A 10508-nucleotide genomic window follows, 5' to 3' on the forward strand; every position below is an offset into this window, starting at 1 on the left:
AAGAGAGTGGACAGGACCCCATGACTGACTCAGGTGAGTGGACAGGACCCCGTGACTGACTTAGCTACTGATTGGACAGGACCCTGTGGCTGACTTAAGTGAGTGGACATAACCCCGTGACTGATTCAGGTGAGTGGACAGGAACCCATGAGTGACTTAGCAGGTGAGTGGACAGGACCCTGTGACTGACTTAGGTGAGTGGACAGGAGTCTGTGACTGACTTAGGTGAGAGGACAGGACCACATGACTGACATAGGTGAGTGGACAGACCCCATGACTAACTTAGGTAGTGGACAGGACCCCGTGACTGACTTAGTAGGTGACTGGACAGCACCCCGTGACTGACTTAGGTGAGTGGATAGGACGCCGTGATGGACTTTGGTGATTGGATAGGACCCTGTTACTGGCTTAACAGGTGAGTGGGCAAGACCCACTGACTGGCTTAGGTGAGTGGACAGGACCCTGTGACTGACTTAGGTGAGTGGACAGGAGTCCGTGACTGACTTAGGTGAGAGGACAGGACCACATGACTGACATAGGTGAGTGGACAGACCCCATGACTGACTCAGGTGAGTGGACAGGATCCTGTGACTGACTTAGGTGAGTGGACAGGACCCCATGACTAACTTAGGTAGTGGACAGGACCCGGTAACTGACTTAGTAGGTGACTGGACAGCACCCCGTGACTGACTTAGGTGAGTGGATAGGACGCCATGATGGACTTTGGTGATTGGATAGGACCCTGTTACTGGCTTAGCAGGTGAGTGGGCAAGACCCACTGACTGGCTTAGGTGAGTGGACAGGACCTCATGACTGTTTTAGGTGAGTGGACAGGACCCCATGACTGACTTAGCAGATGAGAGATCAGGACCCTGTGACAGACTTAGGTGAATGGACAGGACCCCAAGACTGACTTAGCAGGTGAGTGGACAGGACCCCGTGACTAACTTAGCAGGTGAGTGGACAGGACCCCATGACCGACTTAGCAGGTTAGTGTACAGGACTATGTGGCTGACTTAGCAGGTGCATGGACAGGACCCTGTGACTGATTTAGATGAATAGTCAGGACCCTGTTACTTACTAGGTGAGTCGACAAGACCCCTTGACTAACTTAGCAGGTGAGTGGACAGGACCCACTACTGGCTTAGGTGAGTGGACAGGATCCCGTGACATGTGCCAGAATGAAGTCTGGTTCTTTCTCCTATCATTTCTCAAGAATAAATAAATAAATAAATAAATAAAAATTTTAAAAAAGAAGAAAGAAAAACATCAATCAGGAACAGTGGAATTGTGAAGGTGGGATGTAGCAAAAGAAAGATAAAAGAATATAATGGGTGGCTGGGGAGATGGCTCAACTGGTATATCCCTGGACTTTCTCCCCCTTCTTGCTCAATTTTTGACTCGCTATCCAATAAATAAATAAACCTAAAGAATAAATAAAAAGAAAAGAAAGTGGTCGCACTTTCAGAGGGTCTAGTTATTGAATCCCTGGCACTACCACAAAGGAGAGTTGAGCTGGCTCCAGTTGGTAGTGCAGCGGGTTAAGCACAAGTAGCGGAAGCACAAGAACCTGCTCAAAGATCCAGATTCGAGCCCCTGGATCCCCACTTGCAAGGGAGTCGCACCACAAGTGGTAAAGCAGGTCTGCAGGTGTCTTTCCCCCTCTCTGTGCTGCAGGTATTTATTTCTCTCTTACTTTCCACTTCCCCTTCCTTCTCAATTTTTATCTTATCAATTATATTAAAATCTTCAAAATCTTACTATTATGTAGATTATTTAGAAAAGATTAGATGAATATGTAGACATTATATATTTATAATACTTATAAATATTAAATATCAATATACATTAATAAATATTATATTTATAATATTTGATACATAAAATAATAAACATGCATGCAAATATAAATATTTAAATATAAATAATATTATAAATATTAAGTATTTATAAATATTTTAAAATATTTATTTATTATATAGGCAGCAGTTGATTAGAAAATAGAAAACATTATTAAGAACTTACTGTTGGCGACACAGCTGGGCCTGGAGCGGTGCGTGGACCAAGTGACCATCTTTTCTGGGTGCCAGGGAGTCAGGCGGGATTAGCTGGAGGCTGTTCCTCCTGCTCTGGCATCTGGCTCTGGTGCGCAGCCCGGGGTGCTATCGCCCCCACCCCTTCTTCCTGCTTGTCCTCAGAAACAGGTGACAGCCTATGCACTCGACTTCCACCAGCGCGGCTTCTTGTGGGTGGTGGGCAGAGGCGGGAGGTGGAGAAAGCGACTGCAGCTCTGTGGGGAAGCATGGCTGAGGCAGGGCACTCCAAGGGGCTGGGCCTACCAGCCCTGGGCCATGGACCTCCCTCAGGCCAGGGCCACGTCTTGCTGCACCTGCTCATGGATCACTGGGACAGGAGGGGAGGGGGCCGCGGCCAGGCTCAGGGCCGGGGTCAGGGCAGGAGCATGCCGCCTAGGGTGGCATGGGCAGGAAAAGGCAGAGCAGGAAGCCCACCACCAGCCAGCCGACCATACACTCCGCAGCGCCTGCCCCGTGCTGCCGCCTCCTCCACAGCTGCCATGGCCGCCTCCTCCTCCTCCGCCACTGCCCACCACCTGCAAGCACCAGAGGAGCACATAGGCCGATGCCCGTTTCCGGTAGACAAGCAGGAAGACTAGGTGCGGGGAACAGCAGGCCTGAGCTGGCTGTGCGCCCAGCGCCAGATGCAGGAGCAGGAGGAACAGCCTCTAGCCAATCGCTTGATGGCCCATGTGCCCGCTGCGGCCCCCTACCGGAGCTGGGACTGAGAAGGCACACCAGGGCTGCTCCTGGTGAGGTGCCTGAATCCCTGGCGCCCAGAAAAGATGGTCGCTCGGTCCACGCGCTGCTCCAGGCCCAGCTGTGTCACCAACAGTAAGTTCTTTATAATGTTTTCTATATTCTAATCAACTGCTACATATATAATAAAAAATTAAATTTATAAATATTTAATTTTTATAAATATTGTTTATATTTAAATATTTATATTTGCACTCATATTTATTATTTTACTTATCAAATATTATAAATATAATGTGTAGAGCATGTGAGGTGCCAGGGAGGTGAGGGGTGCGGAAGTGGGGGTGCATGGGAGGAGGTGAGGGGCTGCAGGTATGAGAGGGTGAAAATGTGGGACTGTAGGTGAGGGGGTGCAGGTGAGGGGGTGCACTCGGAGGGGGTGGGGGTGTAGGTGAGGTTGTGCAGGACGTAGGAGGTGGGGTGCAGGTGAGGGGGTGCAGGGGGTAGGAGGTGAGGGTGCAGGTGAGGGGGTGCAGGGGGTAGGAGGTGGGGGTACAGGTGAGTGGTTGCAGGGGGTAGGAGGTGGGGTGCAGGTGAGGAGTGCAGGGGGTAGGAGGTGAGGGTGCAGGTGCAGGGGGTAGGAGGTGAGGGTGCAGGTGAGGGGATACAGGGGGTAAGAGGTGAGGGTGAAGGTGAGGGGGTGGAGGGGGTAAGAGGTGGGGGTACAGGTGAGGGGTTGCAGGGGGTAGGAGGTGGAGTGCATGTGAGGAGGTGCAAGGGGAGGGTTGAGGGTGCAGGTGAGGGTGAGGTGAATGGTGAATGGTGTCCAGCCCTTTGAGTGCCCTACAGGGGCCGGGCTGTGAACGCCACCTCCAGCCCTGCGCTGCAATGGGTCCCTGGTGGCTGACTGCGACCTGCTCCCTGAAACACTCCAAGTTCCTGGGTGCTGCCTGCCCAGCGCACTTCCTGCCTGAGGCCTGAGACTGAGTGACCTATGAGCAGTGTTCAGTCCAGAACAAGGTGGGAGGGCACCTGGTAGTCCCATCACTGCCTGAGACAAGTGGGGAGACCTGTGTCCTGTGGTCTGGAGAAGTGCTGTGTCCACCCCACGGCCCAGTGGGCAGGATGCTGTATACTCAGCTTTCAATGGGGAAGGCCCTGTCCACTCTGGGGTCCAGTGGGGGGTTTCTGTCCACTGAAGCATCCAGTGGGGAGTTTCAGTCCACCCCAGTGTCCAATGGGAGTTCTTGCCCACCTCACTCTCCAGTGGGGAGGGTCCTGTCCACTGCAGCATCCAGTGGGGAGTTCCTGGCCACCTCACTGTGCAGTGGGGAGTGTCCTGTCCACTGCAGCGTCCAGTGGGGAGGCCCCTGGTGTGGAGGAGCTGGGGGCTTCTAGTGGAGACTGTCCTGAGCCGGGCCATCAGTGCTGCTGCCCACACTCAGGCCTGTGGTCACTGCTGCCGCACAGCCCCCCCGGTGGCTGTTGGCATGAACATCAACATCTCCAGTATCATGGTGTCAGAGGTCAACATGGTAAGTGGGATTGTTGGGGAGGGGCCTGTGGTCAGATGGCAGCTAGGAGAGTCAGGGGTCCTGGGGTTCTTGGAAGCTGTGAGGGTTAGGGAGCTATGAGTTGGGGGCCATGAGGGTCTTGGGGGCTGAGAGGGTCTATAAGCTGAGAGGGTATGGGGGGCTGAGAGGGTCTGGGGGCTGAGAGGGTATGGGGGGCTGAGAGGGTCTGGGGGCTGAGAGGGTCTTGGGGGCTATGAGGGTCTTGGGGGCTGAGAGGGTCTGGGGGCTATGAGGGTCTTGGGCGCTATGAGGGTCTGGGGGCTGTAAGGATCTGGAGGCTGTGGGGTTCTGGGGTCTGAGAGGGTCAGGGGGCTGAGAGGGTCTTGGGGGCTATGAGGGTCTTGGGGGCTGAGAGGGTCTGGGGGCTATGAGGGTCTTGGGCGCTATGAGGGTCTGGGGGCTATGAGGGTCTTGGGCGCTATGAGGGTCTGGGTGCTGTAAGGATCTGGAGGCTGTGGGGTTCTGGGGTCTGAGAGGGTCAGGGGGCTGAGAGGGTCTTGGGGGCTATGAGGGTCTTGGGGGCTGAGAGGGTCTGGGGGCTATGAGGGTCTTGGGCACTATGAGGGTCTGGGGGCTGAGAGGGTCTGGTGCCTGAGAGGGCCTGGGGGCTGAGAGGGCCTGAGGGCTGAGGGTCTGGGGGCTGTAAGGGTCTGGGGGCTGTGGGGTTCTGGGGTCTGAGAGGGTCAGGGGGCTGAGGGTCTGGGGGCTCTGATCGTCTGGGGACTATGAGGGTCTGGGGGCTGAGAGTGGGGGTAGTGAGGGCATGGGGTTGTGTGGATCTGGGGGCTGTGGGGGTCTGGGCAATAAGAGTTCCTCAGGGCTGTGAGGGGCTGGGAGCTGAGAAGGCTGGGGGCTGAGAGTGCCTGAGGGCTGAGGGTCTTGGGGCTGTGGGGTTCTGAGGGCTGAAAGTGTCTGGGTGCTGAGGGTCTGGGGGCTGTGGAGGTCTGGGGGCTGTTGGGATCTTGGTGCTGTGAGGGTCTGGGGGCTGTGAGGGTCTGGGGGCTTAGAGGGTCTGGGGGCTGTGAGGGTATGGGGGCTCAGAGGGCCTGGAGTTTAGAGGGTCTTGGGGCTGTGAGGGTCTGTGGTCTGGTTGGGTCTGGGGGTATGATAGTCTTTTAGGTCTATGAGTGTCTGGAGGCTAAGAGGGTCTGGGGCCTGAGAGGGTCTGCTGACTATAAGGATCTTGGGGGCTGAGAGCATCTGGTGGCAATGAGGGTCTTGGAGCCTCAGAGGGTCTGGGGGCTTTGAGGGTCTCGGGCTGAGGGTCTGGGGCTGTGAGGGTCTGGGGGCTGAGAGGTTCTCGGGGCTGTGAGGGCTTGGGGGCTGAGAGGATATGGTGGCTGTGAATCTGCAGGTTGTGAGTAATGGGGCTGTGAGGGTCTAGGGGTTTGAGGCTCTGGGGCCTGTGAGGTTTGGGAGTTTTGATTGTGGGTTGTGAGGGTCTCAGTGCTGTGTGGGTCTGGGGAAGTATGAGTTGGGAACTGTGAGTTGGGGGAACGGGTTTGGTGGCTGTGAGGTGAGGGCTATGATTGGGGTTTGTGGGTTTGGGGTTTTGGGTTTGGGGGGCTGTTTGATTTATGGGTCTGTGGGTTTGGGGTCTGTGCGATTTTGGGCCTGTGGGTTTTGGGGCTGTTGGTTTGTGGGGCTGTGAACTGGGGGCTGTGGGTTTTGGGAGGCTGTGGGTTTGGGAGGCTGTGGTTTTGGGAGGCTGTGGGTTGCGTGTTATGGTTTTGTGGGCTGTGGGTTTGTGTGGCTGTGGTTTTGTGGGCTGTGGTGTTTAGTGGTTGTAGGATATGGGGCTGTGGGTTTGGGGTGTGGGTTTGGGGGGCTGTGGGTTTGGGTGACTGTGGGTTTTTGGGTCTGTGTTTTTTAGGGGCTGTGGCCTGGAGGTCTATGGGTTTGGTTGTTTGTCTGGGAGGCTGTGGGTTTGTGGCCTGTTGTTTTTAATGGCTGTGGGTTGGGGGGCTGTGGGTTGGGGGGTTTTGGGTTTAGGGGGCTGTGTGTTTTGGGGCTTTGGGTTTGGAGGCTGTGGGTTTGTGGGCTGTGGATTTTAGCGGCTGTGGGTTTGAGGGCCTGTGTGTTTGGAATCTGCGGGTTTGGGGGGCTGTGGGTTTGGGGGCTGCGGGTTTGGTGGTTCTTGGTTGAGGGCTGTGTATTTGGGGGCTGTATTTTGGTTGTTGTGGGTTTTGGGTCTGTGGGCTTGGGGGGCTGTGGTTTGGGGGTTGTGCGTTGGGGGGTTGTGGGTTTGGGTGTTGTGGGTCGGGAGCTGTGGGTGTGGGGCTGTATTGGGTGTTGTGGGTTGGGGCGCTGTTGCTGGGCTGTGGGTTGGGGGGCTGTGGTTTGGGGGTTGTTGGTTGGGGTACTGTGAGTTTGGGGGTTATGGGTTGGGGGCTGTGTGCTTGGGGGCTATGGGTTTGGGGGGCTGTGTTTTTGTGAGCTGTGGGTTTAGGGAGCTGTGGGTTTTGGGGGCTGTTTTTTTTCATAGATCAATTTATTTAGAATTACAAATATTAAGAATAAAAGATTTATGCATTTCTTAATTAACATAACAGTTTAGCTAAATAGAAACTCTGCACTAAAGTCCTGCGGTGGCACAATACCAACAAAGAATATGGAAGCGCTTTTTAACTATACAAAAATTTCAAATGGAAAATAATTTTGTCGCAATTTTATTATACATAAACATATAAAAAGTCTCATTTTATGAGACATCTGAAGGAATCAAAGCCACTTCTACAGCTATACCTTAAACTCCGTTTCTGAAAACAATTAAAATTTCACTTTATAATAATCTATAATAAAACAAGAAAATTCCAAATACACCCCCCCTTTTTTACAAGATTAACATTTTAGGCAGGGTTTTCATTTAAAAACCTCAAACAAAACAAACAAAAAGAGCAAAAACAAAAACAAAAAAATCCCCCCAAAACCCATAACCAAATACAAACCTTTTTTTTCTGCATTTCACAGCACTGGTTATAATATTTTCCCTATAAAATCTTTTTACTCTATAAATTGTGTACTGTTGGATTTTAACCAGTAATCTGGCTCAAAAGTTGTGCAAATTAACAAAAAATATGAAAATATTGTGTTTTCAGTCTTTTTTTTTTTTAAATAAATCTCCTAAGAACAGCACTTTTGCCCTGAAGTGATGGGAACAAGACATGCTAAATCCACTTACTGCAGTAATGCTTTTTCCTTTTCTTTTCTGTGCCTTCATTCTTTCAACAGACAAACAATAAAAGTTTCTTTTATAAATTATGATAAATTAAAATATTACTATAAAATGATCTATAAAGCCATGACACATTGCAAGTATATATCACATATACTTGTAAAGTCCATGTTTCCCATCTATATTCCAGCAGCTTCTTTACAACTAGGGCTTCCCATCTTCCATGATGTTATCCTTTGAAGACTGAGAGGACAATCAACTAAAGGAACTAAGTTGTAATTTTCTAGGTGGTATTTCCACATTGCTGTACTTGTGTACAGAAAGCAACGTTCCTTTACATTCTCCGCGGCACTAGTGGTCTGTTAGATGGAACTCATGCACATTAAAATATGGCCAACACAGTCTTCCATAAAATTATTTTATGTACAGCCAGTTTCAGTGTAAAAATACTTGCTAGTAAACTTAAGTGATAAAAAGCAATGCTACTGCAGCTGAATAATAAAAGAAAAATAAATACAATGCTGGTTAGCAATGCTGGTTTAAGAAGCAGTACAGTCTATTAAAATGCCTTATACAGAGATTTAAATTCCCTTGTTTTCCAGCAGCTGGGTTATTTGGTGTTGGAAGCCTAGATGAAAGAAAAGAACTTCTCAAAAACACTGTCCTCTGCAATCTTCTATTCAGTCTCTGTTGGTATTATTTGCTGCAAAGGCGTGTAAATTTCCCATCTGGCTCAGGCCACTTTGAATATGTGCAACATGAATTTCTACGTTATTCTGAAAGCAACTGATATTAGAGGCATCTATTGTACTCTTGATATCAGTTAATGAATCTGTAAGTGATTTGAATTCGAAAGAATTCAGGTCGCCTCCTTCTGCAAGACACTTAATTTGTAGTAAAATAGCTGTGAGCCTGGAGATTAAGTCTGTGAGATTTTTATTTTCAACACAGGGCTGCCCTGTTGACGAATTTGCATGCCGAACAATTTCTTGTGCCTCTTCCTCACACCTTCGTCTCATATCTGTTGGCTGGTCTGCTGGCTGGAGTCCTTGGTCTGGAGCAAGCTCATAGCAGTACTGTTGAACTTTATGCAAAACCTTGTTTAGGTCCTTATTTAGCTGTTCGAGCTCTAGGACAATCGTTGCATATCTCCGTTGAAACTCAATGCCGATAGGCATGGAATATGATTTCAATTTTTCTGCTTCTGTATTCATTTCCCTTAATTTCTTGATATGCTCCTTTTTAATCATCAGAATTTTTGATAATTTAGTCACTTGGATAAGGAATTCTACTGGAAAACCACCTAATGTTTCAGTTTCAGAACTGGGAATTTTACTTCTCCAAGGTCCTAATAAAGGATCCTAATAAAGGATCGTTATCTGTAATTGGTGACTGCAGAGGAGTGGTATAATGTAACCGTGGTGGAGTCATAAAAAATCGAGAAGGCCGCTGTTTTTGTCCAAAGGCAGCAATTGGCATCGTCTCATGAGGCTCATTACTAAGAACTTCATAGTCAGGGATGGTATGTGTTCCAAGCCCTGTCCTGTCAAAAGTTACTCTATAGGTAGCGTTAAGAGTGTCCACAGCATCTATTTGCCCAGTGAACAGACCATCATGAACACCACGTAATCGTGCTGTAACTTTGGTTCCAATAACCAGGGGCAAAGGAATCTCATCTGGGAGGTCTTTGAATTGTGAGAGATCTGCAACTTTCCTTTGCTGTAAGAGTCTTATTTTCTGCCTCTTCTGTTTTAATGCTGATCTCTCTTCTTCAAAAAATGCAGAAGAACATCTCCGTGGCTTTCCCATAAGCCGCCTGATTTTTCCCCATTCTACTCTTGTTAACTTTCTTGTTTTCAAATTAGGAAAAGACTCCTTCAGACACACACAGAAGTCATTATCACCTTCAAAAAGTGGCTTATCTATATTTGAGTAGAACCACTCATATATGCACCATTTATGTGCTTTGGGAAGTTTGAGAAGGTTACGTAATCGAAAACCAATCTTCTGGGAGGCTTTCTTATCTGGTGTTGACATTGTTGCTGTAAATTTCTTAGGCTCCAAAGTCCCAGGTTCAGTCCCCTGCACCACCATAAACCGGAGCTGAGCAGTACTCTGTGGAACCATTGCAACTCTCTGGTTTCTTTTAGGTGACCTTGTATTTATTTGTCTGTCATCTTCCTCAGAAAAGAGTCTACTTCGTTTTGAATTTCTGAAAGGCATTTCCACAGCAGGGCCAGTATTCCTGCCTTTCCAGACAGGGGTTTTTTGTAAAGAGCTGTACTTTTCATTCCATGTGTTAGATAAGCTTCCCTCTTTTAAACTGACAAGGGCTTTTGCTGAAGAGCCCTACTAGGGAAAGACAGAAAGAGGCTGGGGGTACATTAGCCTGCCAACACCCATGTCCAGTAGAGAAGCAATTGCAGAAGCCAGACCTTCTATCTTCTGCACCCCATAAAGAATTTTGGTCCATACTCCTTGTGCTTACACGGCAGGATGGTTGTTTCTACTTCCATACACACTCTCGTCAGGCAACTGGTCGAGTTCCGCCATCTTGAACGAGCTGCGCCGCTTTTTCCGGGGGCTGTTTTTTTGTGGGCTGTGGGTTTGTGGGTAGTGTGTTAGCGTGCTGTTTGTGGAGGGCTGTGGTTTGGGGGGTTGTGGTTTTGGGGGCTGTGGGTTTGGGTGGCTGTTGGTTTGGGGGTTGTGTGTTGGCTGGCTGTGTGTTTGGGGGCTGTGTATTTGGTGATTGCAAGGTGGTGGTTGTTGGTTTGAGGTGGTCTTAGGCCCTGGTCCTGATGAACTCCCCTCCCCCATCCAGTTTTGAAAGCACTGGCCTGGCCCTGGCTCGTGGGGGTATCATTGGCTCTATGGTCAGGAAGCCCTGGAACTAAAGTCAAATGGCCACCTGGGACTCAGCTGTGCAGGACAGGAAGCAGGAGGTTGGGGTGCTGCAGGGACACATGGGGGGCTCCAGAGGAGGAG

The 10508-nt window shown here is 49.8% G+C and overlaps 1 protein-coding gene across 1 annotated transcript; it reads right to left on the minus strand.

The window, feature by feature from the left end:
- Positions 1–6844: 6844 nt before the first annotated feature.
- On the minus strand, positions 6845–9868 carry LOC132540444 (protein lin-9 homolog). Its single transcript, XM_060198175.1, is given in 2 exon segments — positions 6845–8872; positions 8874–9868. Coding segments are annotated over 2 exon segments (1542 nt in total). The 5' UTR covers positions 9747–9868; the 3' UTR covers positions 6845–8203.
- Between the last annotated feature and the right edge of the window lie 640 nt (positions 9869–10508).

The sequence above is a fragment of the Erinaceus europaeus genome, chromosome 9 (genome assembly GCF_950295315.1).
Source record: "Erinaceus europaeus chromosome 9, mEriEur2.1, whole genome shotgun sequence".
NCBI classification, from domain to species: domain Eukaryota; kingdom Metazoa; phylum Chordata; class Mammalia; order Eulipotyphla; family Erinaceidae; genus Erinaceus; species Erinaceus europaeus.